We start from the raw sequence: 27,182 nt of genomic DNA on the forward strand, positions 1-27,182 counted from the left end.
AATAGTGTGTCATTAGGTTACATATTATCATGGCATTGGCATGTCCAATAATCCTTTTAGTGCAGAAAAGTATTAATTAACAACTATAAGAAGAGAAATATCTTTTTTTTAATTTTTACTGGTATGTAATTTGGAGATCCAAACAATACACAAACATATACAGTAGAGTAATAACAATTGAGTGGAGTTAAAGATTATTGATTTTGTATTTCATTTTAATTCAATGGATTATATGTAAGTACCGTATATACAATTTTTTTTTGCTAATTATTAGTGATGAGCGAGTACGCTTGTCACTACTCGGTACTCGCACGAGTATCACTGTACTCGGGCTACTCGGCGGGTACCGAGTAATTTCGCGATACTCGTGCTGTACTCGTGGTCTTCATCCCTGCATGTTGGCGCTCTTTTCAGAGCCAGCCCTCATGCAGGGATTGGCTGGCAGACCACTGCAATGCCACAGCCCTGTTAGTTGTGGAATTGCAGTGATTGGCCGGCCTGCACAGCGTGACCGAGCCTTTATACCGGCGGGTGCGCTGTGCTCTGCACACAGCCATCTCGTATTCCCTGCTTTCCTCGCCCACAGGCGCCTATGATTGGTTGCAGTGAGACACGCCCCCACGCTGAGTGACAGGTGTCTCACTGCACCCAATCACAGCAGCAGGTGGGCGTGTGTATACTGTGCAGTGAAATAAATAATTAAATAATTAAAGAAACCGGCGTGCGGTCCCCCCAATTTTAATACCAGCCAGATAAAGCCATAAGACTGAAGGCTGGTATTCTCAGGATGGGGAGCTCCACGTTATGGGAAGCCCCCCAGCCTAACAATATCAGTCAGCAGCCGCCCAGAATTGCCGCATACATTAGATGCAACAGTTCTGGGACTGTACCCGGCTCTTCCCGATTTGCCCTGATGCGTTGGCAAATCGGGGTAATAAGGAGTTAATGGCAGCCCATAGCTGCCAATAAGTCCTAGATTAATCATGTCAGGCGTCTCCCCGAGATACCTTCCATGATTAATCTGTAAATTACAGTAAACACACATACCCGAAAAAATCCTTTATTAGAAATAAAAAACACAAACACATTACCTGGTTCACCACTTTAATCAGCCCAAAAAAGCCCTCCATGTCCGGCGGAATCCAGGATGCTCCAGCGTCGCTTCCAGCTCTGCTGCATGCAGGTGACAGGAGCTGCAGCAGACATCGCCGCTCCTGTCAGCTTCACACAGCAAATGAGGTGAGTAGCGCGATCAGCTGCTGTTAGTCAGGTAACTCATGGCCGCGGATAAGCTTAGTGATAGCTCAGCTGATCACGCGGCTCTCTTCATCAGCTGCGTGAAGCTGACAGGAGCGGCGGTGTCTTCTGCAGCTCCGGTCACCTCCATGCAGCAAAGCTGGAAGCGACGCTGGAGGTCCGTGGATTACGCCGGACATGGAGGGCTTTTTGGGGCTTATTAAATTGGTTACGTGGGAATTGGTTTGTGTTTTTTATTTCTAATAAATGATTTTTTCATGTGTGTGTGTTTATTTACTGTAATTTACAGATTAATCATGGAAGGTATCTCGGGGAGACGCCTGACATGATTAATCTAGGACTTATTGGCAGCTATGGGCTGCCAATAACTCCTTATTACCCCGATTTGCCAACGCACCAGGGCAAATCGGGAAGAGCCGGGTACAGTCCCAGAACTGTCGCATCTAATGTATGTGGCAATTCTGGGCAGCTGCTGACTGATATTGTTAGGCTGGGGGGCTCCTCATCCTGAGAATACCAGCCTTCAGCCGTATGGCTGTATCTGGCTGGTATTAAAATTGGGGGGACCGCACGCCGGTTTCTTTAATTATTTATTTCACTGCACAGTATAGACATGCCCACCGGCTGCTGTGATTGGGTGCAGTGAGACACCTGTCACTCAGCGTGGGGGCGTGTCTCACTGCAACCAATCATAGGCGCCGAAAAGCAGGAAAGCAGGGAATACGAGATTGTTTAATGAGCGGCTGGCTTTTTCAAAAGAGGAAAAGCCACCGGAGTTTAGTGAACAGCCGTGCAGCGCCGCGCTGGAGATCAGGGAACGGTAAGTATGAGAGAGGGGGGAAACTGACCGACAGACTGTGAGAGGGGGACAGACAAGACAGAGAGACCGACAGACAGACAGAGAGACCGACGGACTGAGGGAGATAGAATGAAAAAAAAAAATGACCGACATCGCTAGTAAAAAGCACAAAACGTGTGTTTTGGACATCGGAGTGCCACACAATGTTTTCACGTAAAATCTTTCATGTAATTTCAAAAAGTAACATACACCAGCTCTATCTCACTATTGGGTATGTGCCCTTAACATTTCTGCCATGAAAATTCATTTTGGTGTCATTTTGGAAGGTTTTCTGGTGAGTCCGTAAAAATGGCGTAAAACTCGGATAAAATTGTTCACAGCTGTGACTTTTGAGTGATAAATGCTTCAAGGGGTCTTCCCCATGCTGTTGCCATGTCATTTGAGCCCTCTTCTGAGACTTTTGTGACATTTTTAGGGTTTCTTCATGCTGCCGGGGGTCATTTCAGAAAAATACTCGGGTCTCCCATAGGATAACATTGGGCTCGGTGCTCGGGCCGAGTACACGAGTATCTTGGGATGCTCGGCCCGAGCCTCGAGCACCCGAGCTTTTTGGTACTCGCTCATCACTACTAATTATTAAAAACGATAATTTCTTTACTATATTCTCTGTATTGATAAAAGACAGGAAAAATGAGTGAATATGATGTGTTAAGGTATATTTTGATTTAAAGGGATTGGTCACTTTATACTTAAATTTTTTATTATTATTATTATGTGCTAGGTACATGATTTTGTGGCACATATTAATATTACGTTGTAAGATTCTGACTCACTTAATTGCGTATTGGAGGTAGACACAGGAACCATGTGCATTTGAATAACAGTCTTTATAAACCAGGCCGCAAAACAAACTCAAAACAGCTTTCTTCGGACACAAGCATACAAACTGAAAATAACAAGTACACATAAAGCTGAGGGGTATGCCCGCTCTAGCTCTTAGCAAGAGCAACACCGCTGGAAGTCTGCACACCTTCTCACACAGACATCTGAATGAAACACAAGGTCTCCATCAATCCTACTGTTCATAAAGCTGGCCCTGACATTCCCTACTAACTCTCATGGAATTAACCATACTGGAGCCTGCTTCCAGGTTTACATCACCAAGGCTATCAACCTCAATGATATATATATATATATATATATATATATATATATATATTATATCTCCCCTCAAGGACTTTTCCGGTGACCTCACAACATTTAAGGGTTCTCCTTATCTATATTTTAGTTCCAACTTCCTCATAGACTGCATAGATTGTATCATGCTTTCAAAATGTTAGTTGATGGAGGAGCATGTGACCAGGCTTATCCATCAGCCGCCTCAAACTGAAAAACACTTCACATGTGAAAGTTGGCATTTTGGAAATAAGAGATTCAGTGTAAGGGTTCTTTTTCACTTGCGATTTCTATGTGCGAGTGCGATCCGATAAAACATCGGATTGTACTCGAACCAGTGTTAATCAATGAGGCAGTGACCTCTAGCCTATTTTTCTTTTTCACTAATCGTACTCTCGGTGCAATCGCAGCATGCTACATTTTGCAGCGAGTCTCAGCTCACGCATCCCCATACAAGCCTATGGGAGCCTGTGAAACATCGCACTGCACTCGCATCTTATGTGACTGCAGTGCGGTGTACGCAGAGACAGACAGCAGAGGAGATGGGAGAAAGTGCTCCCTCCCTCTGCTCTGAAGTTGTGATACGATCGTAAGATTGCATCACAGTCGCATGACCCTCGGCTGACGCCCGCAGCAGAGGGTCATTAGCATATTGCTTCCGATGCTCTCGCGTCAGCAGCTGTACGCAAGTGGAAAAGAACCCTAAAAAGAAGGCTCTAAGAAATACTACATATTCATACTGTAAGTGTCACTTTGTCATGTCCAAATACTCAAATACATTTGTTAAAATAAGTAAATGGACAACCCTTTTGAAATATTATTATTACAGTGAAGGTAAATGGGTATTACAATTTGTCCAGACAGATTATTCTTTGTATACTAGAAAGTTACACAATTTTCTATTTTACTTTCTATCAATTCTTAAATTTTCATGCTTTCTACCTGTTGGCAGTAAATGGGAATCTGCATTCGTTCAGTGTTTTCAAACGAGAAAAGTTCTCCGATGTTTATGTGATAGACACACAGGTGATAGTTTGCTACAGACCAGTAATAAAAAAAACTGTAATTGTAACAAGCGAAGCCATGTTATTACATGTTTATGACCGATCCATGAAAAATACAAAATACGCATGCATTAACAGTCAATTGCCATGATGGACTTGTAAACCATGTGTACTCAGGGTGATTTGTTAAGGATTTTTTAATGCATTTTGTGGTGCAGTTTTATCACAGAACTGCATGCCTATCCTTATGCCAGCAAAGTCACTGTTCTGGCTGAGCAGCTTCAGGGTCTGTCTCTACCTCCGGAGACCTTAAGTGAGCTGTTTAGCAGCAACAGTGGTCACAGACTCCCGATTTTGGAGATTCTGTGGGTAGGCAGGCCCAGCCTGAGCTCTCCTACACAGGTTTCCAAGGGGGTTGAGACAAATGTTTGGTTTTCAAAGAGGCCTAAAAATTGTACTTTAAGCTTTGGCCTTACTTCTCCGGAGTGAGGAGCAGCAGTGGGGATTGTCATCTCACTGTTGCGGGGGGATCCGCAATCCTGGGCTGCTTTTTATGTGCCACATGGCTCTGGTTGCCTCTGGTCAGTGGATGGATTTTTTGAGGCTTTAGGTCTCATCTCTGATGATCCTAACAGAGTCTCCTTGGCCAAGCTGCGTCACCTCCAGCAGGGGGATCGGTCTGTGGAAACGTATTATTAAGAATTTCGCAGATGGGCCACCACCACTAAGTGGAATAGCCCTACTTTTAAAAGACAATTTTGTCAGGGACAATCTGATAGGTTAAAGGATGCTTTGATGGTTTTCCGGTTGAGGGTCTGGCCATTATTATGCTGTGGAAACCTTGACTATTTTATTTATTTATTTTTTGCTCATTTTTCACTTGTCTTTGTCAGTAGGATTTTGTCAGGATGCGATGCTCTTATGGGTTCTTCTCTTTGCAGGTCTCAGGGAGGAATGTGTGGCCCTTAGGTTTCACTTCCCCATGAACCCCAGACTCACCTCTCTTGGGTGGAGAGTCAACAGTCAATGGTTTCCAGTTCTTGCCTTGGGTGGCAGCCATGGTAAATGCAGGGAGAGAGATTGGGTCTTTCCCTGGCTTCGACTAGGGAAGCCTACTAGTTCCTGACCCTCGATGTGGCCTTCTGGTTCAGAGTGTTGAGAAGTGGTTTTGAGACCTTTCTCCTGTTGGAGAGGGTTTCAAGTAGAGCAGCATCCTAATGCAGTTTTGTGTTATCACTGTAAATTTTGAAAAATAGAATAAATAATAAAAAGGAAGCAAGATTTAAGTGAGTGCTGATCTACATTTATTGTTAAACTGTGGAGTCCATCCTGGAATTCGAGCACTACAAGGCAAAAGAAGTGCCCAGTGTTTCTGATTATATTGCCAAATTTTCAGGGAAGGTGTAGGGTGTTAAGAGAAGCTGTAAGTTATTTTTTGCCCAAGACCACAGTAATCAGGGAATGAGTCCCAGTGGGTGGGAATAATCATGTCCCAATGGGGGTCCTCAAACTTGGGCTGCTCCATAGGTTCTTGCTGTACCAGAGACTGAGCCTGTACATCCCAGCCATGCCTTCAGCCTCCACTACCCTGAGACTCTTACTACTAGAGACTGTGTCAATCTGCCCTGGCCGTGTCACCAGCCTCAGCTATCCTGGAGGTCTGTGCTATACCAGAGACTGGGCCCATACAACCCGGCCGTGCCTCCAGCCTCTGCTACCTCAAGGCCCTTGCTATAAGAGACTGTGTCCGTTCACCCCGGCCGTGCCTCCCAGAAGGCAGCAATCAACACTTTATTGTTCCATCTTAATTTGGAGGATAGGGACTGCAACTGCATATTTACCTACAGTCTGGCTACCCTGTCGCAGCCTGAGAAGGGAGGATGCTAATGAGGTGACATGGCCTGGCTCATCAAAGACCTTGTTGAAAGACCTTAGGAAGTTCTGCAGATCTGAGGTGATTGGATCCCCTCTCTCCCATAAGGGGTTAAGTCATGCAAAATCTTCTATTTATGATATTAAAAGAGCCACTTTGGCCTATTCAGAAAAAAAAATGGTGGGCCACCGTGCACTGGTTAATGAAATCACTACATTGTTTGGGGTCTCCGTCAAATCGAGGTTTATGCAGACAGACGCTGTCCAGTTTCGGGTGCATAACTTGCAGGCCGACTATCAGCTGGCGAGGTTACCCCAGCATGGGCTGCTATAGAAGAGGCTGCTGGTGCCAGGATATTCAAACGAACATCGACCATAGGAAGGTCAGTATTTGATTCTGCTGCTATTGTTGATGGGTCATCTCCTGAAAAAACTCTGAAGAGGGTAATGGAGTCAACGAGGTCCATGGCCTGAGCAATATGTTACACTATCGGGTGTGGACACACTGTGCTATGGGCTGAGGTTACCCTGGAGGGACATGGCTAAGTGCCTATTGCATTTTCACCAGAGCCTCTAATGGCGTAGATCAGCTGGGCAGCCGGTAGACACAAGGTAGCACTCCAGGGCAGTCCCCTGTACTGCTGCAGCTGACCCATAGGTCAGGGACGCGCAGGTATGGAGGGCAGGCAGGATGAAGCGGATAGTGCAGGTTGACTGGACAGAGTATGTACAGGCAGGAGACAGGCTGGATAGGCACAGGTACTGGGGATGGGCTGGAAGGACAGGTTCTAATCACAGAACAGGTTTCTACTCAAAGAATGGGTTCTGGATCACAGTGCTATGGTTTCAGGTTCACAGGAGTATGGGTTCAGATTCACAGGGGCCAGACATTGTTAGTAGCAGGCACAGAAATTAACTAGGAACTAAAGTTGCTGAAGCACCGCCTTACAGTAAAAGGTGCATTAAATAGCCAGAGCCTTCCATCCATAAACTGGGGACACTTCCAGAGTGCGCACGCTGCCCCTTTAAGAAACAGGAAGCGGCCGCTCTAAGTATGTTGCCAGGAGACCTGTATGATGCACGCAGCAGGTCCTGGGAGCTGTGGCAGGGGCAAGGACAGGAGGATCATGTGGGTGGCTGCGGTACTGTGTGTGTCAGCAATTTCTGATAGAAGGGAATGCGGGGCAGTGCAGGGACATCGGCACTACAGTTCCTATATATTGTTTTACTGCTGTCAATTTTTCATCAGTCTTGCATAATATTCACAAAAATAGTAAGAAAGAAATGAACTTAAAATGGTGACAAATGCTAGACCCTCCAAAAAATGTATTTACAGCACGCTTCATAGATAGATGGTTAATATTTATGTCAAGCATAGGTATCTCCATGTTGGTAGAGAATTACAATTGAAAATAACTCTCCACTCCTCCTACTCTTCCCATATACACTGTGTCCAGAATTATTAGGCAAGTTGTATTTTAGAGGATTTTTTTTATTATTGTTCAACAACTATGTTATCAATCAGCCCAAAAGACCCATAAATATCAAAGCTTAATATTTTTGGAAGTTGGCGTGGGTTTTTTTTAGACTTGGCTATCTTAGGAGTATATCTATTTATGTATGTAACTATTACTGTGCAGAATTATTAGGCAACTTAATAAAAAACAAATATATTTCCATCGTACTTGTTTATTTTCACCAGGTAAACCAATATAACTGCACAAAATTTAGAAATAAACATGCAAAAACAAAACCCAAAAAAATTAGTGACCAATATAGCCAACTTTCATGATGACACTCAACAGCCTACCATCCATAGATTCTGTCAGTTGCTTGATCTGTTACGATCAACATTGGGTGCAGTAGCCACCACAGTCTTCCAGACACTGTTCCGCGAAGTGTACTGTTTTCCCTCCATGTAGATCTTATATTTTATGAGGGACCGCAGGTTCTCTATGGGGTTCAGATCAGGTGAACAAGGGGGCCAAGTCATTATTTTTTCATGTTTTAAACCTTTACTGGCCAGCCACGCTGTGGAGTAGTTGGATGCATGTGATGGAGCATTGTCCTGCATGAAAATCATGTTTTTCTTGAACAACACCGACTTCTTCTTGTACCACTGCTTGAAGAAGTTGTCTTTCAGAAACTGGCAGTAGGTCTGGGAGTTGAGCTTCACTCCATCCTCAACCCGAAATGGTCCCACAAGTTCATCTTTGATAATACCAGCCCATACCAGTACCCCGCCTCCACCTTGCTGGCATCTGAGTCGGAGTAGAGCTCTCTGTCCTTTACTGATCTGGGCCATCCATCTGCCCCATCAAGAGTCACTCTCATTGTATCAGTCCATAAAACCTTTGCAAAATCAGTCTTAACATATTTCTTGGCCCAGTCTTGATGTTTTATCCTATGTTTCTTGTTCAAAGGCGGTCGTTTTTCAGCCTTCCTTACCTTGGCCATGTCCGAGTATGGCACACCTTGTGCTTTTTGATACTCCAGTAACATTGCAGCTCTGAAATATGGCCAAACTGGTGGCTAATGGCATATTGGAAGCTTCACGCTTGATGTTCCTCAATTCATGGGCAGTTATTTTGCGCCTTTTTTGCCCAACACGCTTCTTGTGAACCTGTTGGCTATTTGCCATGAAACGCTTGATCAGTGATCACGCTTCAAAAGTTTAGCAATTAAAAGACTGCTGCATCCCTCTGCAAGACATCTCACAATTTTGGACTTTTCAGAGCCCGTCAAATCTCTCTTCTGACCCATTTTGCCAAAGGAAAATAAGTTGCCTAATAATTAAGCACTCACACCTTATATAGGGTGTTGAGGTCATTACACAACACCTATCTTCATTACAGAGATGCACATCACCTGATTTACTTAATTGGTAGTTGACTCTCAAGCCTATACAGCTTTGAGTAGGACAAAATTTTAAATGTATAAAAATTATCATCATGTGATCAAAATACTCATTTGCCTAATAATTCTGCACACAGTGTATGTCTGTTCATATATTGAAATTGCAACACCAAGAATGAAAAGTTGTGGAAGTATGGAAATCACCGGAACCATAGACATTAATAGATTAACACTAGAAGTCCCAGAAAGGGGTCATTTAACATTTCTACCTTTGGAACCCAGAGACAGGTCGAATGACCTGAAGGATTTTAGCTAACATCCTATAATCACCGTCTTTTGTTCTGTAATTAAGGTCATTACTGTCGCACCACAGGAGGTTGTTGTTTTCCATTGAATTTGGCCATTTAGTTTCTAGTTAGTTCTATTCAGTTTGGACTAAGAGTCATTTGACCCTCTTTCGGGACTTCAGGGGGAGCTTGAAATTTCTGTGACTTCTAGTGTTAATAGACATAATAATGATGAAAAAAAGTAATATTTTTAAAATAGTATGAGCACCACACAAAGAAACACATGCACTTGCACAGCTTGGCATGCTATCAATGAGGTTATTAATGGTTTTCTGAGGAATATACAGTGAAATCATCAAGATCCACTGCTAGCAGCTCCCTTTGCATTTGCCGATCAATCACGTCCCAGATCTGCATGATGGGAGACAAGTCCAAAGATGCTCTAGGCCTTTATAGTGTGTTTAGGACAGGCAGGCTGATCACAGTAAAATGATCAACATGGGGTCTGATATTGTGATGTTGAAAAACGGCTCCTGGCACACTTAGAAGAAAGGGCCGCACCTCTAGTTTCAATAAAACTAAATAGATCAGTGTAACATCGGGCTATTAGTCTACCTTGGACGAAAACTAGAGGAATCCAGGCATGGCGCTGTGCATGACCTCACCAGCGCCATGCTCGTATCCGCCCATAATCTCGCGCCTGCGTATTTAGCTCACCAGTGCGAGCTAAGGCAGCTATGTTTTCTGCTCTGCCCGCGATATGGCAGAGCGAACTGCTCCTGCGTGACCCGACCTAACTACTGAGATTTGAAAATGCAACGAGGAGGATGACGGAGGTCACCATCCTGTCAATCAAGACAGGAGGACGTCGATCAGCGGCAGGAGGGGGAAAGGAGCAGAAAATGAGCCCGCCAAACTGGCCAACACAGGTAATTAGCATACCTAACGGCCAAAGACTTATAAAGTTATTTTTAGGGTCTGGAAGGGAAGTTAGGGCCAAGGTGCACCTTCATAGAATGCAGCCCAGGAGCTGCAGAAGGGGATTCTTTTAGTTTAATAGGGAAAAATCTGGTGACAGGTTCCCTTTAAAGGGAAACGGGCAGCATGCATCAGACATTGGCTGCATGATTTCAGCCATACGTTTAACTGTGAAACACTGCAGTGTTTTGGAAAAAAACATAGTATAATACTCATCTACTGCCTAGGAATGATGGATCTCTCCCCATACATGTATGCAGGGTGAGACCTGTCACTTCAGGGCACTGTCCACTCCGGGGAAAAGTTAGTTCACATTACTGTCCAATCACCAACAACACATTGACTTAACGAGCTGATGGATAATTTTAGAAATCTGAGACCGTGACACAAGATTTAAAAAGTTAACAGACAACAGAAATGTGTTTCCTTTTTCTGTCTTACCCTCAATAGGTAGAAAAGACTTGGATTAAAATTGTTACATTTTCTGATATTTCTCCAACTTATTTTAGAGATGCTTGCCCTTTTTTGGCTTTTATTTTTTGTCATACTTTCATGCTTTTATGTAAGCACTGCTTTTTTTTTATATCAAAGTTTAAAAGGTCTTTGTGTGCCCTAAAATAATCTTTCATAGTGTTTAACACTTTCATAGCTAAACTGCAGAAATGTGTGTGCGTGTGGGTTTATGTTGGGTTTCCTATCAGGTCACAAAATTTGGTATGTACAGTTAGGTCCAGAAATATTTGGACAGTGACACAATTTTCGCGAGTTGGGCTCTGCATGCCACCGCATTGGATTTGAAATGAAACCTCTACAACAGAATTCAAGTGCAGATTGTAACGTTTAATTTGAAGGTTTGAACAAAAATATCTGATAGAAATTGTAGGAATTGTACACATTTCTTTACAAACACTCCACATTTTAGGAGGTCAAAAGTAATTGGACAAATAAACCAAACCCAAAACTAAATATTTTTATTTTCAATATTTTGTTGCGAATCCTTTGGAGGCAATCACTGCCTTAAGTCTGGAACCCATGGACATCACCAAACGCTGGGTTTCCTCCTTCTTAATGCTTTGCCAGGCCTTTACAGCCGCAGCCTTCAGGTCTTGCTTGTTTGTGGGTCTTTTTGTCTTAAGTCTGGATTTGAGCAAGTGAAATGCATGCTCAATTGGGTTAAGATCTGGTGATTGACTTGGCCATTGCAGAATGTTTCACTTTTTTGCACTCATGAACTCCTGGGTAGCTTTGGCTGTATGCTTGGGGTCATTGTCCATCTGTACTATGAAGCGCCGTCCGATCAACTTTGCGGCATTTGGCTGAATCTGGGCTGAAAGTATATCCCGGTACACTTCAGAATTCATCCGGCTACTCTTGTCTTGTCTGCGGTTATGTCATCAATAAACACAAGTGACCCAGTGCCATTGAAAGCCATGCATGCCTATGCCATCACGTTGCCTCCACCATGTTTTACAGAGGATGTGGTGTGCCTTGGATCATGTGCCGTTCCCTTTCTTCTCCAAACTTTTTTCTTCCCATCATTCTGGTACAGGTTGATCTTTGTCTCATCTGTCCATAGAATACTTTTCCAGAACTGAGCTGGCTTCATGAGGTGTTTTTCAGCAAATTTAACTCTGGCCTGTCTATTTTTGGAATTGATGAATGGTTTGCATCTAGATGTGAACCCTTTGTATTTACTTTCATGGAGTCTTCTCTTTACTGTTTACTTAGAGACAGATACACCTACTTCAATGAGAGTGTTCTGGACTTCAGTTAATGTTGTGAACGGGTTCTTCTTCACCACTGTTGTCATCCGTGGACGCCCAGGCCTTTTTGAGTTCCCAAGCTCACCAGTCAATTCCTTTTTTCTCAGAATGTACGCAACTGTTGATTTTGCTACTCCAAGCATGTCTGCTATCTCTCTGATGGATTTTTTCTTTTTTTTCAGCCTCAGGATGTTCTGCTTCACCTCAATTGAGAGTTCCTTAGACCGCATGTTGTCTGGTCACAGCAACAGCTTCCAAATGCAAAACCACACACCTGTAATCAACCCCAGACCTTTTAACTACTTCATTGATTACAGGTTAACGAGGGAGATGCCATCAGAGTTAATTGCAGCCCTTAGAGTCCCTTGTCCAATTACTTTTGGTCCCTTGAAAAAGAGGAGGCTATGCATTACAGAGCTATGATTCCTAAACCCTTTCTCCGATTTGGATGTGAAAACTCTCATATTGCAGCTGGGAGTGTGCACTTTCAGCCCATATTATATATATAATTGTATTTCTGAACATGTTTTTGTAAACAGCTAAAATAACAAAACTTGTGTCACTGTCCAAATATTTCTGGCCCTGACTGTATCTCCAGTGAGTGTCTGTCTGGGGTGTATAGATTCAGCTTGGCTATAACTGATGTCCAATTTGCAACCAGAGTTGAAGGATAGTGCAAAGCTAAGCTAGAGAAGTTTTACCAACGTAACTTTTTATTGTTTATGGACAGCTTATTAAAAAAATCATCTCCCCATGGTACCTAATATTTTATTGTGCCTGTACTAACTACTTTTTCATTTTTGCATGTGATTAAGAGCACACTCTGCAAACCTGTGGAACCTTACCTCTCTTGGTACACATCCGCTTGTCCTCCGTGACCCGTGTTTCCTCGTTCTGACTAGTGATGTACGTTCCAACTGCAGTATACCGTTTATGTACATTTGTATTATTTTTGTAAATAATCTGTGTATTACCTGTACATAATGTACTCACGTTTGTTATTGTTTTCACACCTTTTCAGGCAACAACCTTGAAAAAGGCTCTATGCCGAAACGTTGGTGCTGTTGCTCTGGTTAGGTTCCTTTTGCAGTGTGTTTGTAAATAAATTCACTTGTGCATATATATCCCTCTGTTCTCATTTGTGTGCTGCAGTTTACTTTACTCTACATATGGGTTTTTACCCCTAAGCACCGCTAGTGAGTGGTTGAGCCTGGAATTCCCAAATACTGGTATTAAAAAATCATGGACTGGCAATATTTTTTACGGACACATTGGAATACCACAATAAATATTTTGATTATAAATGACTAGAGCTGGTCGAACTCGCAAAAAAACAAGACCGGCGGGTTTCTGCTAAATTTAAAAAACAAACAAACCTGGATCCGCTCCGGAATCCAGTACCCATATAAGTCTATGCGGATCAGAATCCGGAGATTAAAAACATTGGTGGAAGGGATAGGGGGGTAGGAGCGTGCGTTGTTTACTCATCGAGGCTGTGTCATGGCGGCACACTTCTGCCAGTCACGCTTATCCTTCCGGAGTCAACAACTGAATATTTACTGCTTTGCCCGCCCACCGACACATTTAAGTGGATGCAGTTAGATGCGCCGCCACCCTGAGTGGCAGCGTGGCAGCTGACTGCAACCAATCACAGGTGCCAAGACCGCCGGTGGGTGGGGAAAGCAGTGCAAGTGTGTGAGGGTCAGTATGGTGGTATAAAAATAAATTAAACAATTGGCACAGGGTCCCCCATATTTTGATGCCAGCACAGATAAAGCCCACTGCTGCAGCCCCCAGCTGTCGGGCTTTATTTGTGCGGTGTATCAAAATAAGCCCAGAGTCACACATGCGAGGGATCGCATCACATCACACCACATGGCACGGCCTGACGCTCTCCGAACATTAGTGTTCAGGTACATAGAAACACAACAGCCGACCCACTCCTGTTAGGAGAGTGTGCGGCTGTGCCGGGTGATGCGACACAACACTCGCACGAGTCCCTTGCAAGTGTGACTCCGGCCTAAGAGAAACCGCATGTGGCTTTTTTTAAATTATATAACTAATTAAAAATAAACTCGACATGCGATCCCTCCAATTTTGATACTCAGCCAAGATAAAGCCAGCTGGAGGCTGGTATTCTCAGCCCACAGCTGCCTGGTATTGCCACATCCATTAGATGTGACAATCCCAGTGCTTTACCGGCTCTTCCCGTTGCCCTGGTGAGGTGGTAATCGGGGTAATAGCAGGAGCTAATAACAGCGCACAGCTGCTGCTAAACCCTAGGTTACAATGACAGAGGCATCTACGAGATACTTTGATCATTAATCTGTAAATAAAAGTAAATAAGTACAAACACAGAAAAATCTATTATTTGGAATAAAATACAAAAACACACTCTTGTCCACCACTTTATTAACCCCAAACACCCCTCCAGGTCTGGCTTAAATCACCAGAGGTCCCACACTGCTTACAGCTCTGTTACATCTCACAGCGAGAGGCCATAGAACAAGACCACCGGCTGTGAGTGCAGACAATGACTAAGCCACGATGAGCAACGACTGCATGCAGACACTGTCACAGGCTAGTGGCGCGTCTGACTGCAACCAATCACAGACGACAGGACGGCCGGTGGGCAGGGAAAGCATGGAATGCTGTGTGTATATGATGAGCCTAATGCGAAGTACAGGAAGCGAATGCAGTTTGCCACCATGACAGTCTCTGTAAGTATGAAACATTCGCTTAATTCTTGTTTTCTTTATTTTTCCTTTAATTTCCCCAGTGTCGAATCCGGATCATAGAACCGGAATCCTGGGCTCGGGTCCGGCACCTGGGCATCTTTGAAACTGCGCGGATCCAGATTATAACAGTCCAGGTCCGCTCAGCCCTATAAGTGACATATCTTTACAGCTCTACAATTCTGATATGAAGATATTAGCTGCATTCAATGTAAACTGATAACTACAGTCAAAATAACCTGTTTAAGTTTTTTTTAATTAAAAAAAAAATCACAAACCGCTCCAATTTTTTTTATGGACAGGGCATAAAAGTGTCATTTTTTATGAACTGCCCCGGAATTTCTGGACAGTTGGCCACCCAGAATGGGGGAAATATCATCATATAATAAAACTTGTGTCTCATGCTAGTAAAAGGAGTATGTAGCACTTTGTACATACAGCATCCCATGGAACTTGTTTTTTATTTTTAAATCTTTGTATGTCAGCCACTGCATGAAACCAGAGGTATAAGAAAGTACATACAGTAAGACTGTGCGCACAAGTTGATTTTTTTTTATCACACTTTTTGATGCTCTTTTGAGTGCAGATTTCTGACAAAACTTGAAGGGAATCCTGATACCAGCAAAGTCAAAGAGAATAAGTGTCATGCGTATGTTGCTTATTTCTAACGCAGAATTGGTGCAGAAAATAATCTGCAACTTGTCAATTCTTTCAGCATTTTTCCAGTGTTTTTTCACCCATTGAATTCAATAAAATCATATAAAAACACAGATATAAATATGATTGTGGATTTCCAGTAGTTTTTATAGCATATTTGCATTTTTTCATGCATTTTTCGACAGCAGTGAATGCTATATAGTTAGAGACCTATTTGGCCTTAATGTCAATATGAGAGTCAAATTACCCTGTGCATCCCTGGGACACATTAATATTGTAACTATTTTCCTACATTGGTTACAGGTGCATTAACATATTATAATGATTACTTGTGTTTTGCCTTAGCTCTTCCTGATTGACCTGGTGCGGTGGCAATCGGGGTAATGGTAATTTGGGTCAATGTCCGCTATTTAGTGCCATTTGGCATCAAGCTCTGGTGTTCGTAATGGAGAGGCATATATCAGACACAACCATTACTAACCCAAAGGAAAGAGAAAGAGGGTGTGTATAAAAGAGGGATACACCTGGTTTCCAAAAATGCAAAAGTCTTATTAATTATGAGATAATTAATAAAAGACTGTTTTGTATTTTTGGAAACCAGGTGTATTACACATTGTCTTTCTCTTTCCTCAAGATTTGCTATGGTGTGTTGGGGTGATCCCTAATTAATTAAAAAATATGTAGGATTTTATTTTTACTCCATGGGTGGTGCACTCCAAAAAAGTTCTTCCAATCATTGCTAACCCAGTAAGTAAAAAGGGAAAACACACATACACACACACACACATACACACACACACACACACACACACACACACACGCACACACTTTATTTGAAAAATACTCCCCACACTTTTCCTGGTTCACCATTTTATCAAAGAAAAAAACAAAACACATGTAGCTCTGCTGTAGTCCAGGGAATCCGACGCAGTCCATGGAATCAGACGTAGTTCAGAAATGGAAGCTTGAAAGACATAAAAAGAAAGAAATAAAATAAAACACTACCTAATACACTAATTTATTATAAGGTTCCCAGGGTCCAATGTAGTCCTGCAGCTCCCACGATGTTCCGCCATTACCTGGATCAAAGACTATGGAGAATCAGAATGAGGCACCATAGGTTTTGAGCACCAGTCATTAAGGAATAACGTTTGGGACCCCAACGTAGAGAAATACTTTGGCGTAGTGTTGGGGCTCTATTGCATTGATCAATTCAGTAGCTAAATTTCTCTTTATTCATATATTCATGGCAGTAATGCAGGTTCCATTTTTCACATTTCATTCTATACATATAGCTATTGAATTTTTCATGTCAGTATTCACACAGCAGTTTCTGCTATTACATGTATTCCCCTTCCATAGTCACTGGTGTGCATACCTTATCTCCCCATATTGAGTACCAGTCAGTCCCAATTCACGCTGCACACCCCGAGACCCGGGACACTGATGAGTTGTGACGTCAAGAACATCACTGCTCACGACTCTGATACCGGTTGACAGTCACAGTGACTGATCACAGTCACCAGGAGTGATGAGCGGTGACATTCCTAATGTATATATATATATATATATATATATATATATATATATATATATACACACATACATATATATACATACATACAGTGCTGGCCAAAAGTATTGGCACCCCTGCAATTCTGTCAGATAATACTCAGTTTCTTCTTGAAAATGATTGCAATCACAAATTCTTTGGTATTAGTATCTTCATTTAATTTGTCTTCAATGAAAAAAAATAAAAAAATTGTCATAAAGCCAAATTGGATATAAGAGGGTGTGGACAAAAGTATTGCCACTGTTTGAAAAATCTTGTGATGCTTCTCTAATTTGTGTAATTAACAGCACCTGTAACTTACCTGTGGCACCTTACAAGTGTTGGCAATAACTAAATCACACTTGCAGCCAGTTGACATGGATTAAAGTTGACTCAACCTCTGTCCTGTGTCCATGTGTGTACCACATTGAGCATGGAGAAAAGATAGAAGACCAAAGAACTGTCTGAGGACTTGAGAATCCAAATTGTGAGGAAGCATGAGCAATCTCAAGGCTACAAGTCCATCTCCAAAGACCTGAAAGTTCCTGTGTCTACGGTGCGCAGTGTCATCAACAAGTTTAAAGCCCGTGGCTAACCTCCATAGATGTGGAAGAAGAAAAATTGACGAGAGATTTCAACGCAAGATTGTGCAGATGGTGGATAAAGAACCTCGACTATCATCCAAACAAGTTCAAGCTGCCCTGCAGTCCGAGGGTACAACAGTGTCAACCCTGTATTACCTTTAGGCTATGTGCCCACGGGCGCTCGTACCTGCAGATGTATCCACAGGTACGAGCGCATGTTTCCCGCAGCTGCCCGCCGGCGTCCGCAGCTATTTTTAGCTGTGAGATTACAGCGGAATAGCTGCGGGAAACATGTGGACATTCATGCGGCTTACCTGCGGACGTCCTGGCCTCTTATCTCCATAGCGGAGGGCCGGGACATCCATAGGTAATTCCGCATGAATTATTGACATGCAATTATACATGCGGATGCCTACACCCGCAGCATGTTCGGCAGCCGCATTGTCCGCAGCGTGGACACAGCACTCCCCATGTCCCATAGGATAACATGGGGAGTGACTGTACATGCTAAAACCCGCAGATTTATCTGGAAAATCCAGAAAAATCCGCAGGTTTTCCAGGGCAAAATCCGCACAAAGATGCTCCCGTGGGCACATAGCCTTATGGTTTAGATCAGCGTTTCCCAAACTCCAGTCCTCATGACCCCCAACAGATCATGTTTTCAGGATTTCCTTACTATTGAACAGGTGATGGAATCATTATCTAGGCATCACCTGTGCCATATTAAGGAAATCCTGAAAACATGACCTGTTGGGGGTCGTGAGGACTGGGAACCACTGGTTTAGATAAAACAAATTCAACTTTGTAGTTCAGTGATCATTTAAACCACAGATAAAAAGCTTACATTTGTGGCACATAGCATTGCTAATAATATTTCTAACTTTCAAGAGTAAAACAAAAAGAAAAAAAACACATTTTCAACAGCAGCAGGAAGGATACCACTCTGCTGTATTTTTTTCTGCATGGGTGGAAAAGCTAAGTAGAAAAGGTCTGTGCCGTATTCTGCACAGATAGCAAATGATAAGTGGCAGGCATCCAGCTTATCAGTCAAACTGCTGCTAGTGTTTTTAAACATACCGTGCAACTCCTTCTGAGTTCAATTAGAAGTACATTACAATTGTCACAGCTAAGCAACTTTTAGAGACGATAGGGACTTTAAGTGATTTCATGGTACAAAAAAGCAGCCAATATAACACAAAGAAATTAAAACTACTATTGTGGTGTCAGGGGAAAAAGGCTTCAGCAGTCTGGTCATTCAGCTATTAACTTTGCCGGGGGCTTACAAAACATTTGCTTTAGTCCAACTGAAAACTGTATGTTCATGAATAAAAATGTCTGATTTTATCAAAGAAAGAAACTCGGATCACACCAATTATTCATGCATGTGTGCTGTGTATTTAATATATTTAAGAACTTCATAAATTCTTGTGTACATAGACTCCTATATAATCATTAAGTACATGCATAAACAAAAGCAATTTTTGGTGGGTTAAAAAAGTATTCAGACAACTAAAAGTTATTCTCTATTGACAGAATAGGGGATAACTTACTGTAAGCTGGGGGTCCAACTGCTGAGGCCACCAGAAAACTAGAAGACTAGGTTCTGCATAGTCTACTCTGAATAGACTGCACATGCTTAATATCTGCTCCATTCATTGTCTAGGAGACTGTTGGAGGCAGCCAAGTACTGTACTATGTTGTGTTTGGCAGAGGTTGAGCATGCGCACTTCTGATGCATTCAGATGATGCTCTGCAGAGCTTTGTTTTCAGGAGTATGGCATGCGGATATCTGTCGAGCATGTGGAACAGGCAAATTGATTCTATAGGAACATCACTTGACAGATGATCTGCAAAGAGTAGGGAGAATAGACACTTGTGAAATCATTCCAATATTGCTATTTCTGTGTGTGCCTCTACCATTACTCCCCAGCAGTACACCCGCTGTCTTAGGGTCATATTTGGAGCAGATCTCTCCTTCACTACCTACATCTGATCAATCCTTCACTCATATGACATACCCCTCAAAACATCTCTGGAATATGACCTTTTATGACCGTTAACTCTGTAAAAACTCTTACTGTTGCTTTTATTCATTTTTGTCCGGACTATTGCAACTCTCTAATTAGTCTCCCAAGCAGGGTTTACCTAGTACCTGGTAAACCCTCAGAAGATGTTACAATAAACAGGGGACACGATACAATGGAGGTCCCTGCTGCTAGGTAGAGGGGTGAAGGGGCACCTCCTGAACTCACCTCAAGCTGACTGTAGAGTTCCCTAGCGTCCCTATACAAGTTCTTTCAAACTATCGGCGAGCAGGATACCTTAGACCCTCAGCTGGCCCTAAAGTCATTCCGCTTAGAAAGCAGGCCGATGAGATCCCTAGACTCTCCATTACAATACAGAGACAACAAAGGAAGGAATACAAACAGGGGAAATAGACATGCAAGGAAAAATACTCCAGGCAGCTTCAGTGCAGCAAACACCACTGCTGCACACAACACAACAAACCTTTTCCAGAGCAGGCTCGTTCCAAAGTGGAGCAAATAGAAATGAAAGATTCAGTTTCTATCACAGGCATCATGTGATCAGATCACATGACTTAAATAGGGAAGGGGAGTGAACCCAAAAAGCCACACCTGAGATTAGCCGCTACAGCCAGCTGCCAGACAGGAAAGGGTGCTTAACCCTTACAGCACCACAAGCAAGGAGATGTTATCAAATAACAGTAGTGAACTTGCCAGAAGCAAGGTGCTATGGCCTTCTGACACCAGATTCACTTGTGGTCTCCCCCGAGCGAGATATACTCATAACACCCTCTTACTGAACTCTTCCCTTTCCAATTTTTTCTGAATACACCAGGTTGGATCATATTTCTGTCCAACTGCTACACCAATTCGTCCACCCTGTGTCATTCATTGCACTGGTTGCCCATCTGCTACAGAGTACAATATAAACTCTCATGCTCACCCTCAAAGGCCTCCATAGTTCTGTGGCGCCCTAGATCTCCCTTGCTCTGGCTTTATGTTTCAGGTAATTTTCATGCTGGAAGACCCAGCCACAACCCATCCTTATGCTCTTACTAAGGAAAAGAGGTTTGCCAAAATCTCGCTTTACATGACCCGATCCGTCTTCTCTTAAATTCGGTGCAGTCGTTCTGTTCCATTTGCAGAAAAGCAAACCCAAAGTATGATGTTTACACCCCCATGTTTCACAGTTGGGACAGTGTTCTTGGGGTTGTACTCATCCTCCTCCTTTTTCCAAACACAGTGAGTGCAGATGATACTAAAAAGTTCTATTTTGGTCTCATCTGACCACATGACCTTCTCCCATGCCTCCTCTGTATCATCCAGATGGTCATTAGCGAACTTCAAACTGGCCTGGATATGTGATGGTGTGAGCAGAGGGACCACGTGTGCCCTGCGGGATTTTAATCCATGACAGTATAGTGTATTACTAACTGTAATCTTTGAGACTGTGGTCCCATCTCTCTACAGGTCATTGACCAGGTCCTACCATGTAGTTCTGGGTTGATTCCTGACCTTTCTCAGAATTATCCTTACCCCACAACCACGAGGCAAGACCTTAAATAGAGCTGCACACCAATTAAAATTGGCAGTCATCTTGTGTTTCTTCCATTTTCTAATAATTGCGCTACATTTATTGCCAAACATGTGGATATTAACTGTGGATTATATTGTGGTTAAATTGTGGGAGTGGTGATTATTTGAAATTCAATATGGATTTTTCCGGTGTCTGCGTTTATTTCTTTTCGCTTACAAATTAAAATGGGGGGGGGGATCTCAGACACCAACCATTAATAATCTAGGGATTAGTGGCAGCTATGAGCTGTCACTAACCCCTTATTAGCCCGATTGCCACAACACCAGGGCAATCAGGAAGAGCCAGGTAAAGTTCTGGGATTGTCGCATTTAATAGATGATGTGGCAATCCTGGGTGGCTGCATGCTGATATTTTTAGGCTGGAGAGGCCCAATAAGCATGTGTAATGCCCTGGACTAGTCGGGTCGTCCCAGGTAGTCCCATGCACACACACCCCTCTCCCTGAAAATGTGACAGCAGCCAACCAAGAAACCCTTGTCACCACCCTCCAGGTTTGATGTCCACACCAGGGGGGTGGAGCCAGGCGGTTGGCTCCACCCACCGAGGAGTTCACAGGCCTGGAGGCGGGAAAGACACACAAGTTCTAGTGCAGAGTAGTCTTGATAGTGAAGGAGAGAGGTTGAGTTCAAGGGCAGACCTGTGACCAGGCCTCCCAATAGTCTACTCAGGTGGCTGGGTCAGAGCCCAGTCACCTCTGGCAAGGAGGCAGACGGTGGTGGCCACCTGCAGGAGCTGGGATTACAGCCGGTGGAACCGTAGGGACCGGGGTCGGGCGGTGGCCCGCCGGTACCGAACCGGGGAACCGATTGGAAACCGGAGCACCAGGAGGGGTACTCAGACCCAGTACAAAGCCCCGAACCGACAGGGCCGAAATCAAATCAACTGATTGAGGACTGGACTTAAGGATCTATCCCACACAAGACCCGTTAGAAGACAACAGCCGAACCATACAGGGCAAAGCCACCGCCAAGGCATAGAGACCCAAAGGGCCAGCGTCTGCGGGAAACAGGGCTCTTCCGACAACCAGCAAGCCAGGGAGCGGACTACCGTTGCTTAGGCATAGGAGTCAAACATTCATATAAAAGATGCATGAGAAAGGCGGAAACCACCAACCCGTTCAGGGAGAAGCTGCAGCCGGCTGCGGGCGCCGTTCATCATCCAGTTTGGTTTACCAGAGACTCCAGTGCATTTTGTCACAGTGAGTACACCAGTGCCTTCGGGCCGCGCATCGCACCGCACCAGCATACGTCCGCACCCGCTCCCACGCCTCAGCACCTCCCTCGAAGCAATCACTCCCCTACCCACGGAAGGGTCAACACCAAGCTACGCAACACCGTCCCCGGGATGCCTAGTTAACGGCAGCGGTGGTGTCCATCTATTCACCACAACCCGTGGGTGGCGTCACGAACTTACACCCCTACCAAACCACCGCGGCCCTGGCCGTGGAACTTCCCCCCACTGAAGTCCCTGCGTGTAGCGCCAACCCCCTTGCAGAGCGACGTGACCCCCGGGTCCGTGAGGAGCTCGAGCCACCACCCACCGTACGAGCATGGATCCAAGCGGCTCGGCGGTTGCAGCCGAGCTCGTGGGACGGTACACATGGGTCTCCCCAAGCTGAGAAAACCAGCCCCCAGCTGTCAAGATTTATTGTGGCTGGGTATCAAAATTGGGGGGGGGAACCACGTCATTTTTTAAAATGTATTTAAATAATAATAAATAATAAAAAAAGCTGCATGTGGTTCATCTTATTTTGATATATAGCCAAGATAAGCACATGGCTGAGGGATGCAGCCTGTGGCCATATACTTTTATTTGTGCTGGGTTTCCTAAAGGCCATGATAGGGTCACAGACAGGTTGGCAGACTGCACTTGCTCCAATCCCCCTATCCCCCTTCTACCACCATTTTTAAGCGCTGGATTCTGGTTCCATAGACTCTTTTGGGGATCGGCATCTGGCTCGATATCCAGGATCTATTCCGGGCCGGAGCCGATTTTTATTTATTTTAATTATTTTTAAGTCTGGTTAGTCCCGTCGATCCTGGATATTTGCAAGTTTGCCCATCACTAGTAGTCATATTTGGTAGTAAATTTTCAAGTAGTAGTTAGTGGTTCAGATTAGATAAATGATAAGGCCAAGTTAACATGGACAATGCATATGAATATTATGAAAAAAAATATGCAGTGACAACATCAAAATAGTAAAATTATTTATTCTCTTGTAGAAAAAAAAGATTACAACTCCAGTAAGAACTCTGTGTCCTTAAACTGAGAATGTCAGTTCAATGCATTGAAATATATTCAAGACACATTCTTAACCATTTGTATTCCTAACAAAACTACTAATAACTACTAACTTTTCAGTTTTATTCTTTTAATGGTGCATATTATAAACTAACCTAAACACTCAAACATAACAAAAGAAAAAACTTTCAATTCATTTTATAACCATAAATAGTATTTAAATTACAGAAAAACAAAGAATAAAGAAAAGCATCAATATATTATTACATAAACTCTTTTCCAACAATATAAGAAATTGGGGGAGATTGTTCTATACACATTTTATAATTAAATACAAAAACATTTTCTGGACAAAAAATGTTCTTGTGCAGACACCTACTTATGGGCTGGAAGTTAAGAAAACGTACTTTATATAATTACAGAAATGCTACATAAATGTAAAAAAAAATGTTAATGAGAGGGGGAGGAAGAAAAATCTTAAATTGTTGTGCTTGTACGGTGCTCTTAGAGCATTTTACTATTTTCAGCAATACCATTTTCACATGAAGTTCTTGCGTTTTTAGAAAGCAGATTTTTTTTATGGCACATTTGCATACAGTTGTACAAGTCATGCAAATATTTTGATGGCACTTGGCATAACAATTCTGGCTACACTTGTATTAAAAGTGTATTATTGTGTTTGGAAAGTCAAAAACTATCAACTAAAATGAAGATCTGAATATTACTGTAACCCTACCTAAAAAACTAAATATTACCTATACTTATTAGAATGACTGGGTAAATTTTTTTCTCATTTTTAATATGATTTGGAACAATTATTCGAATCACATTGAAAAGAAAAAAAAGCCACTGTATTAGCACGGACTGTTTAATAATAAATAAAAAAAAATATATATATATATTTTTACAAGACATAGTGTATGGGTAACAAAAAAGAAAGGAATACCTTATACTGGGCAGTAAAAAAAAGTAATTAAAGCATTACTATAAGATAATAACCAGTGGTAAAGGATAATTGGGGAAAAAGTCAGTACACCCTCACTTTTCAAGTGTTATGCCTATATTTGATTTGAAACCAATTTTTACAAAAGTAATAAACTACTGATATTCACTTTCAGTGTAAGCATTCACATGTTACTTCAGGTTTCTTCAGAGCTGGTGAAAATTTTGTTTCTTACAGAACCATTTTTTTTGTAAGTTGACAACAAACATTTTTTAACTTCGTAGTGCTGCCACCGGCAAAAACATAGGTGGATTCATCATGAGGCTATGTTCACAAGTGGCCTTTTTTTGTTGCGGTTTTGGTGAATAAAAATAACTATTAATGTGTACTGTAGAGAAATCACTCAAATAATCAGCCTGTAAAAAAAAAAAAACCAAAACATAAAAATATACAGCAGTGTTTTTACTGCCAAGAGTTGAAAGTTTTTGAATAACGTGTGAACATATACTTATGCAACAAGCTCATACCCAGTGAACTGGCTAAGATTGTTTGGACTAGTTATAAATAATCATTTTTATTCATTACCCTTGAGATTCCAGTGAACTGTCGATGTCTCAACCACTTTTCTACTACATAACATCTTTAAAAATGTTTTAAAATTTTTTGATCCCCTGGCGAATTTCCTAGTTACCAATATGCCAGTTTATGTTACCAAATGCCTCACAAACACAATGGAAATCATACAAATTAGTATGAACATCATTTAGTCTAATTTGCCAAAGAACCAGTGACCATTCCTAAGGAAGACATTATGATAAAAAAAGCCAATCTATGTGAAGACTTGTCGTAAGTGGCTAAATGGAAGATGACATAATGGTGCAGTCAATACCATCCCCAACAGAAAAACTATTACGAAATAAACAACTATGAAAAACATTTTAATAATAAGACCCCTTAACAATTTTCTCCATTCGCTTTCTGAAATTGGATATATACAAATAAATCAGTTCCTCGACAAATCTCTGTAAAACCAGAAGTAAAACAGTGATAATCATTTTTCAGAGACAAGAATTTCTCTGTTTGTCAGAGAAACCACTTCTTATTGCTTCACAAAACCAACTGAAAATATGTGGAGTGCATATTGGAAAAGAGCACTGTAGGTGAACCGCCTCACTGAAACCTGGGGATGTGTCTCCACATTCACGAAAAAAAAATATCACTGCACAGAGGCCTTTTAACCATGTGTCACAACCATACATATGGAATATGTAAATTAAATTAAAATTTGACCTTCTATTATGATGACCATTATGAAGTTGTTTTTTTTAATAATAATTGCTGGTAAGACATCCCAAAGTTTTGTTGTAGACCATCAATTTTAATATCCAGACAACATGCAGCCCTGAGTGATTCTTCAAACACAGAAAGGGTTGTAATATGGGCCACAAGCATAACTACTAAAAAAATGAATGCATGCGTCAACAAATGATTATTACTATAGCACAGGGAACACGGTACAATGTCTGTACACGTGACCTTTCCAGATGGGTACATGATGACCAAACCCGAGGTTCGCTGTTCGTACCAAACACAGACTTTACACAAAAAAAAGTAAACACCCAGAGTTCGAGTGCTTTACATATGCAAACTAGTAGCGCGAGAATCGCTGTGCTTAGGTACACTCAGTACTCAGCCCAGTGCGAGCCGCTTGCAGTGTTTGATTGGCTCACACTGGGGGTAACAACAGCGTAATTGGATGTAATGTGCCCCCCCCCACCCAAAAAAAAAAATAAAAAATGGAAAAACCCTGCCCTCCCCCGAAAGCATTCGGTTTATGGCTGGCTGCATGTGGGCAAAGACCTGAACTGCCCAATTAGTGACTTCTATTGGGGTTCAGGTCAAGATCAGTCCCAAACCAAACTTTATTTAAAGTCCGGCTAAACCCGCCGCACCAAACGTCCACAGGTCCGCTCATCTCTATACATGGTGCTACCAATATTAACTTCCTGTAGATGTCACAAAATAAAAGAAAAGAAAAACACTGAAAAGATTAAATATGGTAAAGGCATGATTCCGTTATAAGAGTATGGGGTTTTGCTGGCTTTAAAGAAATCTGTGAAGATTTTCCCTTAATATATCGGACATTGGATTAAGAAGTGTTAAACTGTGAGCCTTTATAGAATAAATGGCATAATGTCAATGATTTTCAAGTTCCCACTGCAGTTCTGCAGATGTTAAGTATGAACAGGAATTGTGAGAATGGAATTGAACCTGAATGCCCTCTTAATCCAACTTGTTTCTTTATGAGTGTAGTGCAAATACAGTAACAATTCATTTTCACACTTGGGTCTCTTGAGCTGTATGTTGTAGGTCGGTCAACTACTGTCCCTTGCGGTTCTTCTTTTGGAATGAACTCTTGAGAAATGAGCGATATCCAGGATCATCTACATATTCATTCTTGAACTTCACATTTAGCACTCTCTGTCTTTTTCGGTCACCTTTAATGACTTCTTCACCATAAAACGCATCTTCAAATTTCATGTCCGATGCTTTGGACTAAAAGAATAACAAAAAAAAATTATACATACACTGAATATACAGTATATAAAAAAACCCATATGATAAACCAGTCATCTTCCCAACAATATATCCCTAAGTACCATAAATAGAACAACATAACCTGAATAACGACTGTCCACATTTTTTCCTGGGTGCATAGTTAGTTACCAACAGAAAAAAAAAACAAAACAGGTCAGAAATGTAAATGTCTTCTAGTAGGTATGTTCTGCATTATTAGAGGTAGCGAGATACTTTCCCAATATTGAAGATCATCACGTGTTAACTTTGGATGAGAAATT

The 27,182-nt window shown here is 42.3% G+C and overlaps 1 protein-coding gene across 1 annotated transcript in view; it reads right to left on the reverse strand.

The window, feature by feature from the left end:
• Window positions 1–23,356: 23,356 nt before the first annotated feature.
• Window positions 23,357–27,182, reverse strand: part of KDM4C (lysine demethylase 4C) — a 480,711-nt gene continuing 476,885 nt past the window's right edge. The window contains exon 22 of the mRNA XM_075317453.1: window positions 23,357–26,880. Coding sequence (XP_075173568.1) covers window positions 26,704–26,880 — 177 coding nt within the window. The 3' untranslated portion in view covers window positions 23,357–26,703. The remainder of the gene's footprint in view (window positions 26,881–27,182) is intronic.

Source organism: Anomaloglossus baeobatrachus, chromosome 1, assembly GCF_048569485.1.
Source record: "Anomaloglossus baeobatrachus isolate aAnoBae1 chromosome 1, aAnoBae1.hap1, whole genome shotgun sequence".
Taxonomy (NCBI): Eukaryota; Metazoa; Chordata; class Amphibia; order Anura; family Aromobatidae; genus Anomaloglossus; species Anomaloglossus baeobatrachus.